At 32.1% G+C, this 21,786-nt stretch overlaps 1 protein-coding gene across 5 annotated transcripts in view; it reads right to left on the bottom strand.

Annotated features, from left to right (window-relative positions):
* Positions 1 to 21,786, bottom strand: part of Kif20b (kinesin family member 20B) — a 122,651-nt gene that overhangs the window by 15,578 nt on the left and 85,287 nt on the right. For all 5 annotated transcript variants that reach the window (XM_071611101.1, XM_071611100.1, XM_071611102.1 and 2 more), the window contains 7 exons: positions 16,358 to 17,597; positions 15,903 to 16,041; positions 14,884 to 15,003; positions 13,218 to 13,278; positions 5,925 to 6,050; positions 4,449 to 4,576; positions 3,015 to 3,170 (listed from right to left, as the gene is read on the bottom strand). In XM_071611101.1, the coding sequence (XP_071467202.1) occupies positions 3,015 to 3,170; positions 4,449 to 4,576; positions 5,925 to 6,050; positions 13,218 to 13,278; positions 14,884 to 15,003; positions 15,903 to 16,041; positions 16,358 to 17,597 (1,970 nt within the window). The remainder of the gene's footprint in view (positions 1 to 3,014; positions 3,171 to 4,448; positions 4,577 to 5,924; positions 6,051 to 13,217; positions 13,279 to 14,883; positions 15,004 to 15,902; positions 16,042 to 16,357; positions 17,598 to 21,786) is intronic.

Raw genomic sequence — 21,786 nt, forward strand, 5'->3', positions numbered from 1 at the left:
AGTCAATAAACAAATGAAATAATTTAAATCTTACTACTAATCAGGAAAAAAGCATATTAAAACCATTAAAAAAAAGATTGACAGTATTTTGTGTTGGTGGGAACATACAGAACTGCAATACTAGTTGAGTACAATGGATACAATTATATTGAAAATCAGGCCAGAAATCCACTAGTTTCACATATATACATACTCTCTCATTCAGCAATTCTATTTTATATACATATGCAACAGAAGTATATGCACATGTGCACCAAGATACTCTTAATGCCAAAATCAGAAAACAATACAAATATCTTCAACATTAAAACAAATAAATGGTGGTATATTCATATACTGAAACAATCAGCAGTAAAAATGCAACATGAATGATTCACTCAAATGTCATTCCAAATGAAAAAAAAAAAAAAACAAGACACAATGTATTCATATCTGACCATTTATACAAAATTCAAAATGAACAGAACTGAAATATAGCATTAAAAGACAGAATGATTATTCTCACTGACAAAGAGGCAGAAGAGACAGCCTCTGAGATGCTGGAAATATTCTATTTCTTGAAATGGGTATTAAATGGGTGCTGGCTTTATAATAATTCACTGAATTATATGTATGTTTTGTTTACTTTCTGTCTTATATGTTACAATCAATTTTAAAAATCAAAAATGTAATCCTTAAATGGCACATACACAACCTAAATATGGTTATAAAGAAAATGGGAGAAAGAAGCAAACAACTTTCCCTAAGACCAAAAATCCAAAGAGCTAGGCACAGTGGAAAACCTACAGTTTCCAGCTTTAGGAGACTGAAGCAGAACTGCTTGAACTCAAAAGACTGAGGCCAGCCCAGGCAACATAATGAGACCCTGTCTCAAAAAAACAAAAAAGAAAAAGAAAACTCCAAATGGATTTTTCTATGTACATTATTGCCCAAGGTACCATTTGCTAGGAAAAATAGCCTTTGACAACTTATAGTTTTGATTTTACTTCTTGTCACTTATTAATGGTAAGTTTGACTGAGCTGTAGGACAGCAACAAAGAATCAGAAGCAACCTCTGTAGCAGCAGAATTCTGTTCAACCCAATATTTCTTTGCTAATAGTTTGGATCTAAAACTAAAGGCCCATGTGTTGAAAACTTGGTCTCCAGATTCACGCTGTTAGAAAGTGGTGGAATCTTCAAGAGGTGGAGCCTACTAGGAGATTATAGGTCATTAGGATAAACTCTTGAAGAGGATTGTGGGACCATAGTCTCTTCCTCCTTTTTTCACTTCCCCACCATTAGGGTGAAAGGTTTTCCAGTCACATGTTCCCTCCCATCATGATGTTACACCACAGACCCAAAGCAACAAGCCAACAGATCTTGGACTGAAAGCTCTCAACTAAGAGCAGAAAATAGACCTGTTATCTTTATAAGCTGATTATCTCAATATTTGTTACAGTACAGGAAGCTGCCCAACAGATTCCTAGAAATACTTCCAATCACATGGATTTAGTACATGAAATGAAACATATGACCATCTCAGAGATACAGTAATGGCAAGCATTAGTCTCAGATTTCTCATGAAAAAAATAAAAATGCTGATATTCTACAGAAATATGACAATTAAATATAATGTAGTAGTCTGGATTAGATCCTGAACCCAAAAAGATAGTAATTAGAAACCAGTAAATTTCAAATATGGAATATAATTTAGTTAACAGAATTATAAAGATAAATTTGTTGGTTCTGATGATTGTATTATTATGTAAGATATCAGAAATTCTTTTTAACTTTTCTGCAAATATGGATTTCAAAATAAAAATTTAATGTTAATAGGACCAAATGAAGTTTATTTTCACCAAAAAACACAAAAGAGAAAAACTCAAGAAGAGGCCCCATGCCTTCAGAAAGACAAATACTTCAAACAAGTCCTTTCTGAAAAATGGCTTCTGTTTTTTGGAGACTATATATGATACACAATTAAATGTAATCTGTCTACAAATCTACCATTGAGGGCTTGAGGGATGCTGCTGCACTTTTGCTTTGCTTTTCTACCTATGCTCTTGGGCCCAGGGACTGAGTCAGTGCAGTCAGTGCACTGCTTTGTGTTCCCTTTCCACTTCAGCCCTGGGTCAAACGAAGTCTTCTTTTCATAGAAAAGTTTAGCTTCAGTCAAGTTTTATCATAAGCAGAGAAAAGACCAACAGATAACAATATGACACTGCCAAGTTACTATTATGATTAATAAAACTACTTTTTTATTTAAATATGTTTGATGACTCTTCTTTTTTCTGACTGTGTGTCAAACAGTCTGACAATTAAAACAGGAAGAGTAAAAAAAGAAAAAAAAAAAAAACACAAACAGGCTAAGATGGAATCACAGAGCTACAATTAGCCAATGAAAAACTAAACATCCTTTCTACCTATATTCTAGAAACTATTAACTTTTTACAAAGCCTTGTTAAAATTGACTTTTGAAGTGAAATACACTCACATTAGAATCTGCAGTTCAAAATGCTCAAAGTTTAAAATACTGTAGGGAAAACTGCAGCAGTCCAAAAGGAAGAGATTTTTAAATTCAGTATCTACATATTGAGAGACAATTTCCCAATTTGCTAAATGAACTGAGGACAGTTAGAACAAGAACGTAAGTGAAGCCAGCCATGGTGGTACAGGCCTTTGATCCCAACAACTCAGGAGGATGAGGCAGGAGAATCCTTAGTTTGAGACCAGCTTGGGAAACTTACTGAGACACTACCAGAATAAAAAATAAAATGGGCTGGGGATGTATTTCAGTGGTAGAGCACCTCTGGGTTCAACAATTAGTACCAAAGAAGGTTTGGGAGAGGAACATAAGTTAATGTCAAGATAAACAGAAAAGTTATCTTACAAAATCAAAATTTTCCTTAAGAAAAAATAAAAAATAAAAAAGAAGTCAACCACAGAGATTCTAGCAAAAAATCCCAGGAATAAATATAACAAACCATATAAAAGAAAGCTGACGAAATGCACCAAAAACATAATTGTTACCAACCACTTCCTTTTGTTGCTTTAAATAACGCTCCCTATCTTCAGCATATTTTTTCATGTCTTTGTTTCGTAGACTCTCAGCTTCTTTGACTTGAGTGATAAGCATCATTTTTTCTTCTAACCATTTCTTTCTATCATCTTTATATTTCTGCTCAGATTCCTGTAAATATATATAGTATAAGTTATTATCACATGCTTGAGTTGTCAGTAATACTATCTGGTTTTATAACATTTTCATGCAACCCATCACTTTGTAACCTTTTTAAAAATTATAAAACAATTATTTTTATTTAATGACAAGATCAGAATTATTGTAGATTATAAAAAGAAATATTAGATGATGTATTTTCCTTTATAAAATTTATTTTGCTATAAACTGCACTTACAGATTTTATCAGTGAGCTTAATAAGAAATCATTTAAATTTCTGAAAGAGTTACAATTACTCAAGTCATCCTAAATTCAAGGGGGGCATTTTGTAGTGGTCACCTCTAATTGTACAGTTCTGAATATAAAATATTATTGGTATAGGAGCCAAATAAAGAATATCTTGTATAATAGGACTTTCATTAAAGGAACATGCAGAATAGCTAGACAGAGATTACAGATCAGTAATTCTCAAATTGGTTTCAACAGATCATCTAGGTTCTCAGGCATCTAATATTTTACATTCAAACTCTAAGTAAACTCCATTTGAAACAAACAAACAAAAAAATCATCACTTTAAAAGTACCTAAAACCATAGGAGTAGACAAACTATGACAGTCCATTCCAAGATTAGAAAGTTTATAAACTAAGACATGGGCTTACATCTCAGAATTATGCAAAATACACCAATACTTTTCACTATAAATATCTTAATATGGTAGATGTAGTATTTTTCATAATAGCATATACAATTCATTAACTCCCATGGGGAAAAAAATGTTCCCTCATGTTGTTTTCTACATGCAGCATGTTAAAGCTAAAAAAGAAAAACATACATAAATACTATTTAGTATATCCACTATTTAGTATGGTTTCATATGTATGCCAGTGTTCAGATACACAAGTCTATTCTGGTTTAATAATTACACTTTGAAAAGATTAGTCGTAATCAAAATAATTCTGCTGATCCTTCTCCATAGCAGTATTTTCTGCGTAAGAAACTTAAGAAGTAGAAAAATAGAAACAAAAATATTAGAAATGATGACTTAAAAATTAAATGCATAAAATACAAAATTGAGGATCTAATAACTGCATTTTAATTAATGCACTTCTATCTTAAAATGTTTTCCCCCATGTTATTTTAACATGCACTGAAAATTTTATTTACACACACACACACACATTAATATTTCCCCAATATTATTTCACACATATCAGGATTAATTATAAAATATAAAACACTGAATACTTCTTATTGGAAATATTAATGAAGAGACAGATAGAAATCATACCTGTAATTCATCTTGAAGATTACTGAGCTTTTTATTAAGTATATCTGGATCATTCTCAAATTCTTTATTTGACTTTTTATTACTTTTGGTTTCCAGGTCTTTGCACTTTTCCTTCCATTTTTCCAATTCTGATTTGAAGGCACAAAATTATTTTAAAAACATAAAAAAGATATACCATGTAGAGATAATATGTGGCATGGGATATAGATAAAAAACAGCAGAGTCCAAAAATATACACCAAGATGAAACTGAGACTATTTTTAATGGTTTTACTAGTACATTATATTATACATAACAGTTGGCTTCATTGTGACATTCAAACATGGACATAATATAATTTGATCAATCTCATTTGCCAGTAAAACTGAGACTATTTCTAACAGTTGAAATTGTTTTTAATATTTTTTTTAAGTATTTTTAAAATTTTCAATGGATCTTTATTTTATTTATTTATATGTGGTGTTGAGTATCAAACCGAGTGCCTCACACATGGTAGGCAAGCGCTCTACCACTGAGCCAACAACCTCACCCTCTCTAACAGTTGAACTTTTAAAGAGTTCTTTCTGACTTCTTAGTGAAAAGAAACTACAGGGACTTCTCAGAAATTAAATGACTGATGTTCAATGTATACAGTATAAATTCACTTTACTATTAATTATGTTTTAAGTAGTTCTCAAAAAAGAAAAGAAAAGAAAGCCAGGACTCTGAAAGTGGCTAAGAAACTATGAAGTGGAATGTAATCATCGTAATCATCATCATCATCATCACTTCATCCACAAATATATTGTTTTAGGGTTTACAAAGTGCTCTTACATTGATCATCTCCTTTAATCATAATAAGTATATATATGGTATATATGATCAGCAGCAGCATTTTACAGAGGATGACAATTAAAACAGGATAAGTATCTTGCCAAGGTCATACATAAAATGGCATAGGTTATTTCCTCATTCTAAATTTCTTGAAGACTAAGTGGAAGAACATATGTTCAGCATGCCCAAAGGCCTGGATTTGATCTCTAGCACCACAAAATACATAAAAACAAAATAAATAAATTTCTTGCCTTTTCTGCAAGAATCATACACCGTTTAATTATTAATAAGTGTTATATTTTTGTACATACTTATCTTATGTTGAAAGCAATAATACTCTTGAGTATTTATGAGATGTATAAGATAATGCTAAAAGCTTGATAAATGTGAAATTCAGTTGAAAGCCTAGTCTTATTTTTAACACATAGGGACAATGCAAGTTACTTGCAACTTAAAACTCCTAAGTTATTACAGAGTGTCATTATTCCTTCTTTACTATATACAATTTTACTTAAAGTGATTTTCATCACAGTAGAAATGACAAGCAGTAGGGCATTCAAAGAACACACCATTTCCCACTATAAATTATTATAAATTCCATATTACTTTAAAATGGGAAGAAATCTAAAAAAATTAAGAAACTCAAAGACTGTTTTGATTTACCTGTGGCCAGCCATTCAACTTCCTTTAATTTAGCTTCGAGCACTTGATCTTGTTCTACTTGAGTCTGTTCTTGTTCTTCTAGTGTCATTCTCATGTCTTTAATCATTTTCTCTTTAACATTTAAATCTACATATTTAAGAAAAATATTTTACAAATTAACATTTTCTAAAATTAAAATACTTTTATCAACTATAATAAATAAAAGTTCCATATACTCAGAAGCTTTATCTTGTTCACAGCAATATCCTCTGCCTACAATACTAGAGGTAATACAACTGATTTACAGACCAAAATGACTGCAAAATAGATGAATGGAAAAGAAATCTTTTCAGATAAAATTAGCAATTGCCAATAAAAAAAGGTTACTATTAATAAACACGAATCATAAGAATCTAGAAGAAATTTTATTTGGCAAGACACTTATTTTTAGCATTAATATTCTCAAGCCAAAACTAAAATCTTTACCTTCTAAAATTAAAAAAGACTCAATCCCAATTTGACCTTTTTTAAAAAAAATCTTATCTCAAGTAGTTACTTTTTCTAGAAAACTATTCAAAATCAAATATTTATGTCTAGTATTTTTAAAACCAATTTCTCAGGAATGAAAGTGCTACTAGCCTTGCCAAAATTGTTTCTGGTCCTTGAAAAACTATTACAGTAATGACTTATAAAGAATTCTATTTTAAGTCACTGGCTCGAAGTGGTGCATGCCTGTAATCCCAGCATCTTGTGAGGCTGAGGCAAGAGGATTGCAAATTTAGAGCCAGTCTCAGCAACTTAGCAAGGCCCCACATGAAAATAAAAAGGGCGGGGGATATGGCTTAGTGGTTAAGTGCCCTGGGTTCAATCCCTGGTACTGGGGGGGGGGGGGGGGTGGGTGAATTTCTATGTTAACACTGTCTGCAAGAAACAGAAAAAGAGGAAAGATCAGTTTGTTGCCTCTGATGATGGCACAGCACAGGACTCATTTCAAAGAACTAGTGCTGATGTCAGAGGTGATAAGCTAGAAATGTACAATTCAACCTGAGGCTGCTTTAAATTAGATAAACCCAAGGAACACCTCCCTCAAAGTGTACATAAAGCAAACTTAAAACAATATGAAGTATATGAAGTTGGAGCTGGGGCTCATTAGTAGAGTGCTCGCCTAGCACACGTTGAGAGGCACTGGGTTCGATCCTCAGCACCACATAAAAATAAATAAATAAATAAAATAAAGGTACTGTGTCTTAAAAAAAAAGGAATGTGGTTTAAAGAGGTGATTAAAAAAAAGAATAAAATAGATCTGTGTGTGATTATATGAATAAAGGTTCCCCCCCCCCCGAAAAAAAACCCTGCATTCTTGGTGTCTTTTGCTTGAGATAAAAAATTTCCAAAGGAAATATGATCTTTCATTTCCTTTCTTTCTCACAGGAATAAAGGCAAGTTGGAAAACAAAACAGGGCAAGTTGGAGAACAAAACAAATTAGTCTGGATAGAATAGAAAGATTATACAGTATTAGGCTAGAAAAAGGTATGATGGAATGTCAGGCTAGAGGGTGAAAGTTTATTGTGTGGGCAATATAAACTGAATGAAAGCATTTAATAGAAACATGACACATGAAAGAAGAATTTTAGAAAATTTTAACCTAGCTGTATGGTTATATGAGAAAGTATATTTGATGTAAGACCTGCAATGGGATAGGACAAAACTGAGAAGCCACTGGGAGAAAGTAACAGAATTTAGATACTGTTATCTGAGTGTAAGGGTAAACAATAAGATTATTTAAATGAGTGGGCAAAACAATTTTCTGTGAAAATTCAAAGAATAACCATTTTAAAGTCTGTCCCAACTATTTACCTCTACCATATAGCATGAATATAGTCATAGCTAATATAAAGAAAAATGTGTGTTCCTATGTTCCAATAAAACTTTATGTTCAAAATTAGGTAGAAAAGATTTGATTAGAGAACTACCATATACTAATTCCCTGGTCCAAGCAATGGAAACAGAAGAGATCAGTAGTGGCAACTGATATTCAGAAGGTTAAGATACAACAAGCAGAATTCAACTTTTGGATCCTAAAACCAGACTCAGCACAAGAAAAGAAAGCTATCAGCCAAAATCCCTTATGAATACTGATGAAAAATTTTTCAACAGAATAATAGCAAACTGAATCTAGCAAGATATAAAACCATTCTATACCATAATCTCATAGGATTTATCCCAGGATTTAAGTTTAGCTCAATATATAAAACTAATCAACAAAATGCAATGTATTGGTACAAAACAAAACTACAGCAATCATCTAAACAAACATAAAAAAATCTGACAAAATCCAACAATCTTTCATGATAAAAACATTCAACAAAGTAAGAATAGAAGGGAATTCTCTCAACCTGATAAAAGAAATCTGTAAAAACTCATACCTAACATTATAAAAATAAGAATGTAAACTCTCCCCGAATATCAGGAAGAGGACAAGCATGTCTGTTCTTACCACCTCTTGTCAACAGTGTTCTACAGAGTTTAGCCAGAGAAAGCATGCAAGAAAAAGACATAAGGCAAATAGATTAGAAATTAAGAAATAAAACTATTTCTATTTGTAGAAGACATGACCTACAGATAGAAAACCCAAAGAAACACACACATACAAATAACCCGAATATACATACATTTTGTTAGCATCCACAAACCAGGTCAGCAGTCACATAATATAAGACTGATATAATTAAATACAATTTATGCACTAGCAGTGAATAATCCAAAACTGGTATTAACAATTCCATTTTTTTTAAAAAAATGAGAATGTAGGTAAAGTTTTTTTAAAAACCCATTCTCAACAGACAGATGTTCAAAATTTATATACTGAAAACTAAAGACCATCATCAAAAGAAATTATAACTTAAATGAAAAGACATCCCTTATGCATGATTAATATGGTTAAATACTAATCTCACCAATTAGATCTACAGACAGCATAATCCCCTCTAAAATTCTAAATGGCTTTTTTTGGTAAATTTACAGGCAGACCTACAATTCATGTGGAAATGCAATACACCCCAAATCAACAAAGACATCTTTAAAAGGTGGGAGAATTCAGACTTCCCAATTTCAAAATTTACTACAAAACCACTGTAACGATAAGGTAAAACACAAGCATAAGGACAGACATATAGATCAATGGAATAGTAATGAAAGCCTGGAAAGTGCCAGGCACAGTGGCGCACGCCTATAATCCCTGCAGCTCGGGAAGCTGAGGCAGGAGGATCGCAAGTTCAAAGCCAGCCTCAGCAAAAGCAAGGCAACAGTGAGACCCAGTCTCTAAATAAAATACAAAGTAGGGCTGGGGATGTGGCTCAGAAGGCCTGGAAATAAACATTTATAAACCACTTATTTTCCACAAAGCAGTAGAGATAATGTAACCAGGGAAATTACAGTTTTTTCAATAAATAAGGCTGGAACAACTGACTATCCATATACAAAATAATGAGGTTGGAAACCTACCTCACATAATATACAACATTATACTCAAATACATTAACTCTAAATGGGCCAAAGACTTAAATATAACAGTTAAAAGAATATTTTTCTATAAAAGTACTCTTTCTATAAAAGAGTACACAGAAGACTGGTTTCTTAGACATGACACCATTTTGACTGCACAAGTAACTAAAAGAATGTAGATAAATTGGACTTCATCAAAATTTTGGAAAATGTTTGTGCACTGAAGAACACTATCAAAAAAGGGCAGCAGGTGGAACTCAATGATAAAGCATTTGCTTAGCATTTATAAGAACCCTTTCCAATCCCAAAAGAGTCACTCCAGAACAGGAGAAACATTAGCATATCATTTATCTGATAAAGGTCTAGTATTCAAAATACACAAAGCATTCTTACAACTCCATAACAAATGCACAAATAATCAATTTTTTTGTTGTTGTTACCAGAGATAGAACTCAGGCTCTTGACCTCTGAGCCACACCCCCCACACCTATTTTGTATTTTATTTAGAGACAGGGTTTCACTGAGTTGCTTACAGCCTTGCTTTTGTTGAGGCTGGCTTTGAACTAGCTATCCTTCTGCCTCAGCCTCCCGAGCTGATGAGATTACAGGTATGCACCACCATGCCCAGCCAAAAAACCCAATTTAAAAATGTGAATTACTCTAAAAATAAAAAAATAGTCAATATCATAGGGAAATGCAAATTAAAACCATGATATACCACTTTATACCTACTAGAACATCAGGCTAAAAAGCATCCCCAAAATTCATGTCCACAATTATGAATAGATGAATATGATTTTATTTGGAAATAGGAGTTTTGCAGATACAATCAAATAAAGAATGAGCGCATAGTAGATTTGGATGGGCCCTAAATCCAACACAAATGGTGTGCTTATAAGATGAAAATTTGGTAGAACCAATGGAGAGAAGACACAGATATATACAGAGGGAAGATACCATGTGAAGACAAGAGGCAGAGATTGGAATCATGCTGCTACAAGTCAAAGAATACCCAGAATTGCCACCATCTATCAAAAGCTAGAAAGGACAAGAAAGGAGCCCTTCCTAGACTCTTCAGACAGAACATAGTCCTATTAATACATGTACTTCTGGCCTGTTACTGAGAAAAAACAAATTTCTGTTTTAAGCCATCCAGTTTGTGGTACTTTGTTAGAGAAGCTTATGAAACTAATATAATTGGCAATAATATTTCTAAAATAAAAAAGTACTAGTGATAATAACTGGAACCCTCACCTTTTGCTGGTAGAAATGTAAAATGATGCAGCTTGTTGAAAAAAAGCAATTTGGTGGGCTGGGGTTGTAGCTCAGTGGTAGAGTACTTATCTAGCACATGTCAGGTACTGGGTTTGATCCTCAGCACCACAATAAAAATAAATAAAGGTAATGTGTCTATCTACAACTAGGGGGAAAAAAAAAAGCAGTTTGGCAATTCCTCAAAGTTATCACGTGACCCAGCAGTTACCCTCAGTAGGCATACAACATCCCAAAGAGAACTGAAAACATGCACATAAACTTGCACATAGTTTTACTCTAAAACTTGTACGTAGAAACAATCTAAATGTCCATGAACTGATGCATAAATAAAATGTGGCTTATCCATAAAATGAAATATTTATTCATCCATAAAAAGGGATGACACATGACATGGATGAAAATTAAAAACATTATGCTAAATTAAAGAAGTCAAACACAAAAAGATATATATTATATGAATCCCCTTAACATACAATCTCTGCAATAGGCAAATCCAAAAAAAAATGAAAAGTAGATTTGTAACTGACAGGGGTTGGAGGGAAGGTATCAAGGAAGAATGATTAGTGATATAGAGTTTGTGTTTGGAATAACAAAATGTTCTGGAATTAGTGGTACTAGCTGAACAACCTTGTGAATACACTATGGTCCATTAAACTTTTTAAAGGGTATATAATTTTAAAGAGTAAATTTATGACATATGTACTATATCTTAACTTAAAAAAAATAATTTAAGAAGATAGCAAAATGAAAGGCATTCAGTATTTAAATAGAAATTTAGAAGTTAGGGAAAGCCTTATGATCTAAAGATGCCATTTTTGTTTCATTCTTTGTAGGATAATGTCTCCTATATAACCAAAGTCCTAGGAGTAAATCAAGCGAGAAAATAAAGGGAAGAAAGAAGATGATATGGGCTCGGGATGCAGCTCAGTTTTAGGGCATTAGCCTAGCATATGTGATGACCTGGCTAGATGCACAGCACCACAAAAAAAATAAAAAATAAATTTAAAAAAAGATAATGCATTTATCAGGAAAGTTGCCAGAGTAGTGTGACTCATTCTGAAAGAGAGGTAGGTATCTAGCAAAGAATAGATCACAAAAGGTAAAGCTAGAGACTTTCAAAAGAGGGGGAATTACATAGTACCTTTATATTATACTCACATACCATACTTATTAAAATGAAAATGAGGAAATGGAAGGTGGAAAAATAACATCAAAATAACATAAGAAGCCAAGTAGGGATTGAAAAAAGCTAACAGATTTGAAAGTATGAAGGTTATAAGTGACTTGGGAGCAAGCTACAAGAACTTGGAAAAGATGAGCAGTCATATAGTAGTCACTGTGGGCTTATGAAACATTTCTCAGTATTTGGCAGAAACGAAAAATATAAATACAATAAAAATTATAGGCACCCTGGTCCAAGGAACATTTTCAGGATAGCTAAAATCTATCCACAATTGCTAACAATGACAAGGAGCTAAAATAAAGGGGAATCCTAAAATATGGAAATATATTGCATGTGGTGGCACATGCCTACAATCTGAGCAACTTGGGAGGCTAACACAGGCCAGCCTTGGCAACTTAGCATGACTCTCAGCAACTTCAGGAAACCCTGTGTTAAAATAAAAATTAAAAGGAATGGTGATGTAGTTCAGTGGTATAGTGAGTACCCCTAGGTTCAATCCACAGTATTCCCTAACCCCCCCCCCACCGCGAAAAAGACAATTTTACAGAAATAGGGTATATTTAGGGACAAAGATACAGGAAAGATAAAAACAGACTGTGTGCAGAGACATATTTTCACAGCCATATTTACCACATCAATGGATATCTCATCTAAATAAATAATAATCTGGTTGTACTCCTTCTATTTTGTTGACCAAGTATAAACAGCATGGATTAATGATAAGTGTCTTGAGGCGAGTGAAGCCAATCTACCTTTAAATTTCAGTTCTATCACTCATACAACTAAAAAGTTAAGGAATGAGTGATGTAGCAAAGAAGAAATCTGTGTAATTTTAATATCAGAAATGTTTATAAAATTTATAAAATTTTTATTTCAAAACAAAGCAATACAATTGAAGAAAAAAAGTATAATTCAGCAACTATGATTTGAATCTAAAATGGTATCATTTTTAAAAACTCTTTAAAATTATAAATTTTAATTTTAAAGGTTATTTTATCTGATATATATTCTCACAATTTTGTCTATAGACTATTATAATCATTGTAAACTATGTAACTTTAAATGACTTTATTTTTCACAAAACACTAGTCATTACCAAGAAACTAATGTTGCATTGACTGAATATTGCTTATTGTTTTAGTCTTCAATTCTTCTGAGAATAAACTTAATTTTTTTTTTTTTCTGGCAATCGAAACTAGGGCCTCACATATGCTAAGCCTGGGCTCTACCCATTGAGCTACATCCTCAGTCCACTAAAAGAATAAACTTCAAAGGAAAATCTTAGTCATTGCTATTGTAACTATCTATTTTGCAGTTATTTTAGTATTGGAAATAGAAATTTATTCCTGACCTTTGCACATTCTCTCATATTGTTGTAGAGCTTCTTCCACCTTTTGATTATTTAACTGCTCCTACAAAATGAAAGAATATAAAATAAACATAACTTCAATCCTTAACAATATTTAATAGTGGATCTTAAAAACAGGGATCAAAATTAAGTCTAAAATCAGTCTCCTGTACAGTTGAATGCCAATCTCAAAAAAAAAAAAAAAAAAAAAAAAAAGTAGAGTGAAAAGGATAATTGGAAAACACACAAAAACACTATATACTTTTAATTTATGACCCAGTCAACTTGTTCAATATTCTAGGTAAATGTTTTCTCACATTACAAAATGCAGAAATGAACAAATAGAAAGCCACTATGTACTTAATAAAAGAAGCAAGAAAACCATTATAAATAAAGTTCACCAGCAGTAAACTCAAAATGAAGGAAAGAGCCTAGGTGCAATATCTAGGTGCAAGATTTGGAAAAAGCAATAGGAGTCTTAGGAAGCAAGATTAAATTATAAAAACTGGAATCCTATAATTCTAATCTGTCAGGTAATCCAAACTTCATTCCAGTCTCATCTAATTTTATCACTATCTCCTAACTTTATAAAGTCTTGGGCAGAATCATAAAATCTGCACATCTTAGCCCTATTATAAAAGAATAAACAGCTATATTAAGATTATACTAAGAATTAAAAACATGTTTATACCTGACTATTCATTAGCATGCTTCATTTAAAAGCAAAAATGAAAGGAATCAGCAAATCTTTGTTTCTTTAATTATTGCCTATCGTAATTGATACCAAGCAAAATAGAACCATTTACAATAAAGGAATTTTGCTTTTCAAGTGTCTTTTTGAAAAAATTTGTTATAATACTTCTGTTTTATTTTTAATTATTTTTAGATTTACAAAAAATTTTCAGGTAGCAGGGAAATGTGTTGTATGACCTTCACTCAGCTTCTCCCAATGTTACAACACCTGATACATTTATCAAAAATCAAGAAATTAACATTGGTATAATATTATTAATTATACTACAACCTTCACCACAATTCACCAATTTTTCACTGGTATCTTTTTTCTATTCTAGGATCCCCCTCAAGATATAATACTGCATTCAGTCATCATATCTCCTTGATCTCCTTCAATCTATGATAGTTCCTCAGTCTTTCCTTTTTTTTTAATGACCTTGATACTTTATAATACGTAAGTATTATGTACGACATCCTTGACTTGGGTATATAAGGTGTTTTCTCTTGAATAAATAGACAGAGGTTATCATTTTGGGGGAAGATTGCCACGGAAGGGATGTGCACTCTCATCACAGCGATATCAGGAAGTACATGCATCAATATGACTTAATACTAATGGTTGTTACACTTGAACACTTGGTTTAAGGTGGTATCTTGCTAGGTTTCTCCACTATAAAGTTGCTACTTTTTCTTTTCCATATCATATTTGTAAGAAGCAAGTCACTATTGACTTATTTAAGTAAAACAAAAAATTATTTTTTAATTTTAGAAAAGAACACTTGCCTAGCATGTGCAAAGAACTGAGTCTAATCATCAGAATAAAAAAAAAACTCAAGACAGAATTTATTATTAAAAATGAACTTACATAGTTAATTAGACAATAAAATATACCAACAGAAAGTATTTAATTCATCATTAAAAATAAAAATGTTACCTGAAGTTGCTGAATGGTTCGCTGTTTCAGATCTATTTGCTGAGAACACTGGTTTTTCTTTTTCTCCAGTTCATTAATTTTACTCCTCAGTAATTTGTCCTCATCACGCATTATAGATACCTACAAAGTAATGTTTATAAAACATACTTAATACTTTTTCAACTGTTGCTTTTTGTTAAATTCACAGCCACTGGTTCAAAATTCATGTCCTCTAAAAATGCATATAGATAATAATAAAATAATGTATACTATTATTTTTTTTTTAAGGTACCAAGGATTGAACTCATGGGCACTTAACCACCAAGTCACATCCTCAGCCCTTTTTGTATTTTTTTTAAAGGCAGGGTCTCACTGAGTAAGGGCCTCACCAAGTTGTTGAAGCTGGCTTAGAAATCATGATCCTCCTGCCTCAGCCTCTTGAGTCACTGGGATTACTGGCGTGTACCACCACACCCAGCAAAATAATGTATACTATTATACATAGTATAATAGGTGGAAAAAGCATCAGTATGTTTCCATTTTTTAAGGAGAAGGTAAAAATGACAGAGGGAGGAAGGGAGAAGCATAGATAGAGGTAATTAGCAACACTTGCAGAGAAACAAGTGCTGGGAGAAGTGGGAAAGATTTTCTTCTCACTAAATATATTTTTGTACATTTTTAATTTAGAATAATAAAATTGTAATAAAAAACTTGTTATTATAAAAGCTGCACTACATACTTTGCTAAATAATATCATCTGCAAAGAAAAGCTACTTCTTAATTTTTGGAGGAATTCAATTTTAACAGTCCTTAAAAGGAAAAAAATACTCTAATCCTACATAAGGCACATAGTTTTCTTAATTTTGGCCTTTTCTAGTTTGTTTAAATTGGTTAAATTTTCTTTTGTGAAATAACTGTTATCATTTAAAGAAAAATTAAAGTTAAAAAGTGTTCTGTTAAATCCTAAAATTAGTGTCTACACTTTCTAGGTAAGGGAAATGATCTTTATCATTAGCCACACAACTTTTCAAATAACCTACCTCTTTCTGTACTTGCTCAATCTGCTTTTTGGCATCAGTAAGTTTCTCTTTCAGCTCAGCATGATCTTCTTCCTTCCTCTGAAGATCTGCTTTGAGATTCTGGGTAAGAGCAGAGCTTGCACAGAGCTCCTCTTTCAATCTAAAAAACACAATCACTTTTCTATAGTTACACACCATTAACCACCTAGGATCATCATGTGAACTGGTAATAATATTTACAAAATTACTTATCTTCACAAATTTGGAATATACAAATTATGAATCAGGATTTCATTAGTATTTTTTTAAGTAGGCCAATGTTTACAGATAACTTTTGCTTCTAAAGGTTTATAGGAACAGAGTTCGAGTCCTTCATTCATCATACACACCATATTTGACTAGATGAAATTATGCCCGTTTAATAGAAAAATAAATGCTTTGCAAAATTTTCAACAGTTTAAATAAGATTTACTTACTTTTCTGCTTCTTGACTGATGGTTTCTTTTTCTTCTTCCTTTAATTGAAGTGAATGCTTCATATCTTGCAAATTACTTGTTAATTGGGTAATTTCTTCTTTCAACTTGACTTCCTTTGCACTTAAATCTTGGGTGTTTTTCATAGAATCTTGAAGATTTGCTTGAAATTCCTTTAGATTTCTTTCTAGCTTTGAGATGATAGATTCTTTTTCTAAAATGTCTTGCTGTAACTTGGCTGAATGCCTACAATCATCTTTCTGAGTCTCTACAATTGTTTCAAGTTCTTTTATTTTGGCTTCATAACAAGCAACATCTTGTGTAAGTTCTGAAAGTGCTCTCTTTCCTTCAACTACAAGCTGTACCTGAACATCAAGACTAACACTTTTTTCTTGCAGTTCTTCTTTCAGCTGCTTTATAAGATTTTCTCTTTTTTTTAGTAGATCACCTTGATTCTTCTCCTTCCTCTCTTTCATTTTCAGTTCATTGTTTTCATCCTTATAGCCTTTTATTTCTGCCTGTAATTCTTTAACTTGTTGTTCCAATTCCTGAATCTGATGGCTTTTTTTGGATGAAGCCTTCACTATCTCCTTACATTCTTCCCAAATAGCTTCAATACTGGAATGGAATGAGCTTTCCCTATTGAGTTCCTGAATAGGACATTCTTTAACCTGTTTATCTACACAAAACTCATTATCTAAAAGGTGTAACTCTGTGTTTGGTAAATTATGTTCCTGAGAACCATTTGAAAGATCCCTGAGATTGAGTAAATCTATGTTTGAGATCTGGGAAATGGAATCAAGCGAACGTAGTTTATCTATTTTTGTTTGCATTAATTTTATTTGTGAAACATTGTTTGTGATGTTCCTCGTTGCAGTTTCTATCTCCTTTGATAATTTCATGATCTTTTCCTCCAATTCTTGATTTATATCTTTCTGCATTTGTAATTCAGCAATTGCTTTTTCATAATTTGACTGAATTTGTTGAACTTCTACACTTAAAGTTAAACTCTTTTTTTCAGAAAAAGAAAGTTCTTGCTGCAAACTAACAATCTGTTTATTTAATTCTGCTTTTTCCTCCTTTTCATTTTTAAGTTCATTCTGAATAGTAAATAAAAGCGTTTTCAGCTCTTCATTATTTTCTTGTAACACTCTAATACCTTTTCCATCTTCTGAAATGGTCTGTTGCATTTCTTCACTTTTCTTTTGGTCTTCAGTGATAATTGAAGCAATAAGCATAGGTCCTTTAAAAATAAGAATATTATTATTAATCTTGAAAACTTTAATAAAACTAAAATATTACTATATAAGCCAATATTCGAATATGAAAGTTAACTTTTAATGAAAAACCAAAATAAGCTATTTAAAAAAAAGAAAAAAATTATTTACTACAAACCCATTTATATAAAAATTATACAAGTTAAAGCAGAGTTAGCAAAAGAGGGATAGCAAACTGATGATAGCTACTTGAGTAGTATTATTAGTTTTTCAACTTACCTTGTATAAATTTCATTATTATTTAAAGTTCATACCACAAACTACGTTATCAGAGAAGAGGGGATCATAATGAGACACCCTAGGCAGACATCTTCATCCAAGAACTTTAAAGTTATAAAGTACAATCATATCATGGAATTTATAATATTAGTGATTTACAAATTAAGTACCTTTAATTTTCATAACTAAATCAATGGAGAAACAGCTGAAATTCTCAGAAGTCATTTAACATAGGCTTATCGTTCACTAGCTCATCCATAAAACGCTTAATCCTATTTCCATTTCCTCAAATATAAAATAAAAATATTGGGGCTGGCGATGTGGCTCAAGCGGTAGCGTGCTTGCCTGGCATGCGTGCGGCCCGGGTTCGATCCTCAGCACCACATACAAAACAAAGATGTTGTATCCGCCGATAACTAAAAAATAAATATTAAAATTCTCTCTCTCTCTCTTTAAAAAAAAAAAAAAGAAAGAAAATATTATCTACCTATCCACCTATCCCAGAGTTACTATGGAGAACAAGAAAACAAATGAGATTATAACACTGTGCTTTGGATATAGTTAGCTATTAACAGAACCTGAATATCTGTACAAAAGGATTTGGCTAATTAAAAATGAGAAGTTTTTCAGGCTCATGATCCACATTTCCAGAATAAGGATATCTCTGTTTGCTCTACTTACTCTAAAAATAGTGCTAAGAGTTTTAAATGAATTAATATACAATGTATGCTAAACCTTTTTGTAAATGTTATATAAATACAACAAGTTCAAAATTTATAGTTGGCATAGTTAAACTTTTCCCATAGTAAATGTGCTACTAGCTGAAGTTTACTTCATTATACTCATTTTGACAAATAAACCTACCTCACAAAACTGCCTGATTATATTTTTTTAAATTTTTCTCATAGATTCTATGATTAAATTTTGAAAGAAAATACTCAATTCTATTATATAAATTTTAGACATAAAAGTTTATATCTGTATATTTTAATGCTTCCATACTATTTCTGTTGTAATAATAAGGGTCAGATGGATGAGTGTTTCACATCCAAGGAATTTTATTTCAAAACAGACAAGAATTTAACTCTTCCTTTTTATTTTTTTTCACTTCATGGTTTGATGTTTACATGTAAACTTTCTTTACAACATTGCTGTGTCATTCAACTTTGTATTGTATTGATCTTCATTCACACCTTCACTAACCATTTACCTGTGGAATTCACCTATATTTTTATATGATATCCTCACTAAGTAACTAGGAGTCAAATTCCTCATGCATAAAGGTCCCAGATATAACAGTAAGCACATGAGGTGCTTATCCATAAGGGCAAAGGCAGTTTATAAAGGAGACAGGGCTTGAAATTCTCCTTGTTAACAAACTTTTTACTTTCACTTGGTAGCTGCCCATTGAATTGAAAGAGGGTATTTTCATTATACTGAAAATATACCCATTATTCGACGCATCTCAGCTCCTTAGACTTTATTGAAACATGTTTGTCTCTCTTAGCTACTAGACTCCAAAATTCCCTGATGGCACACGATCTGTGTCTGATTTATCCTAAATAATAAATCTAAATATTTTTGAACTTTAACTACAACATGTATATTCTTTTCTATCTCTAAGACACATCACTCTGCCAAAATAATCTTTATAAATGTTTGGGTATATCCTTATAAATATGTACATATCTTTACAAACATGTTTATAAATATGTTTATAAATATATATCTTTATAATACATGTTCACAACAAGTAACCTATTCTGGTTCTAGATATACACAAAAATTCATAAATCTGACATACCCCCAGTTATATTAATTTACATTCTTGTTTTCAAATTTAGGGTCCTCAAATGCTAAATGTTTTTTCTGATATAAGGAGGCTGATTCATTGTGGGGTAGGGATGAGGAGCATAGGAGAAATAGATGAACTCTAGACAGGGCAGAGGGGTGGGAGGGGAAGTGAGAGGGCATGGGGTTAGAAATGATGGTGGAACGTGATGGGCATCATTATTTAAAGTACGTGTAAGAAGACATGAATTGGTGAAAATATACTTTGTAAACAACCAGAGATAAGAAAATTGTGCTCTATATGTGTAATATGAATTGTAATGCACTCCACTGTCATATACAAATTTTAAAAATTAATAAAAAAATTAGGGTCCTCTCTTTAAACATTTATATATAATAGTGATTTTTAGTTTGAGAAGAATTACACAGGGTGCTTATTAAATGCAGATTCCTGGGACCACATCCCAAAGATAATAATTTGATAAGTCTGGGGTATCTTTTATATGCAATACTATGAGAATCAATACTCTAGGCATTATTTCTGGAAATTTCTTGAAGCTGATAATCACCAATACATCTGAGATCTAAACATCAGTTGCTTCATTACAAAGCACCTATCTGGCAGCCCTACTACATGTCATTGTCCCTTAAGAGTCAAATACAAAATGTCAGGTAGTTATGTCTTGTGCACCCTATTTGATAGATGACATCATCCCATGGATGTAAAATCTGTTCAATAGAGGCAGCAGCACTTTTGAGATCATAAAATGCTTTGTAAATTGAAATCTGCCATCCTACCTGCAAATAAGGTTCTATATTCCTATTCACTAACCACAGTTGAAGCTGTTAGCAAAATAAAGAAAACATATAACCATTTCTGAGGACTTTCAAATAATATATATAAAGTGGAAGAAAGCATCTTATGTAATTATTCTTAAGATTTTTTAATCCTATAACTCTTTTTGATAAATTAAAATTCCCTAACCCTCTAAATATACTGATTTGTAACTGGGCCCAGTGGCACACACTTGCAATCCCAGCAACATGGGAGGCTGAGGAAAGAGGGTGGAAAGTTGAAAGCCAGCTTCAGCAACTTAGCGTGGCCCTAAGCAACTTAGCAAGACCCAGTCTCAAAAAATAAAAAGGGCTGATGATGTGACTCACTGGTTAAGCACCTCTGGGTTCAATTCCCAGTACCAAAAAGAAAAGGATACTATTTTGGCCCGAGTGAGAATATGCCCTCAGCTAAGAATCACTGCATAATGTAGAAATTTCACCCCCCTGTCACACCCAAGAATTTACCCAGTTTCACTTTCAGCAATGTATCCACCAAAAATAACTTTAATTTTTCATTTTTCAAATATAATTCATGTTTTTTTGTTCACCCAATTGTCTAAATGTTCTTTGGCAGCTATAATCATATAATCCCATTATGGGATTCCAAAATTCCTTTTCTTTAATATAGACTAATTTTAAAAGTTCATTGGACAAAGTTTTATTATAATTTACATTGCCTCTATAGCCTCAAAGAGGAAGGGGAAAAATATTTGCATTAGCCTCAGCTGAGATAACACAGGATAATAGAAGGGGGCTCATTATAAAGAAAACAAATGAGGGGCTAGGGCTGTAGTTCCGTGGCAGAGAGGGACTGGGTTTGATCCTCAGCACCACATATAAATAAGTAAAAAAATAAAGGTCCATTGACAACTAAAAAAAAAAGAAAGAAAAGAAATGAAAAATACACTATTTAGTTTTAACTACCAACTGCAAATCAAAGCTTTCTTAAAGAGGATGATTTCAAGTCAAACCTCCCTTATACTGTCTTTTGTCCTTATGAATAAGCACTTCATACTTACCCATAAAACAACTGAGAATTATCTTCCAAAATTCAATAACAATTATGCAGTATAGCCTCATTTTGTTAAAAACAACTGTTCACTATTTTTCATCAAACTGTCTCCTAGCACATTAGTAAAGCACATTTGTTTGGCAATGTTTAGCTCAAAGTTTTACTGTCAAGTATCATTTTCTCCAAATGAATAAAGAATGCAAAGGAAAAAAAAACAACATGAAGAGATTTGTGGAGAAATAGGTACTATCCTTATGAAAGTAATTTTTAATATTATAAAAAGAGTAGAAAAAGTA

The sequence above is a fragment of the Marmota flaviventris genome, chromosome 4 (assembly GCF_047511675.1).
Source record: "Marmota flaviventris isolate mMarFla1 chromosome 4, mMarFla1.hap1, whole genome shotgun sequence".
Taxonomy (NCBI): Eukaryota; Metazoa; Chordata; class Mammalia; order Rodentia; family Sciuridae; genus Marmota; species Marmota flaviventris.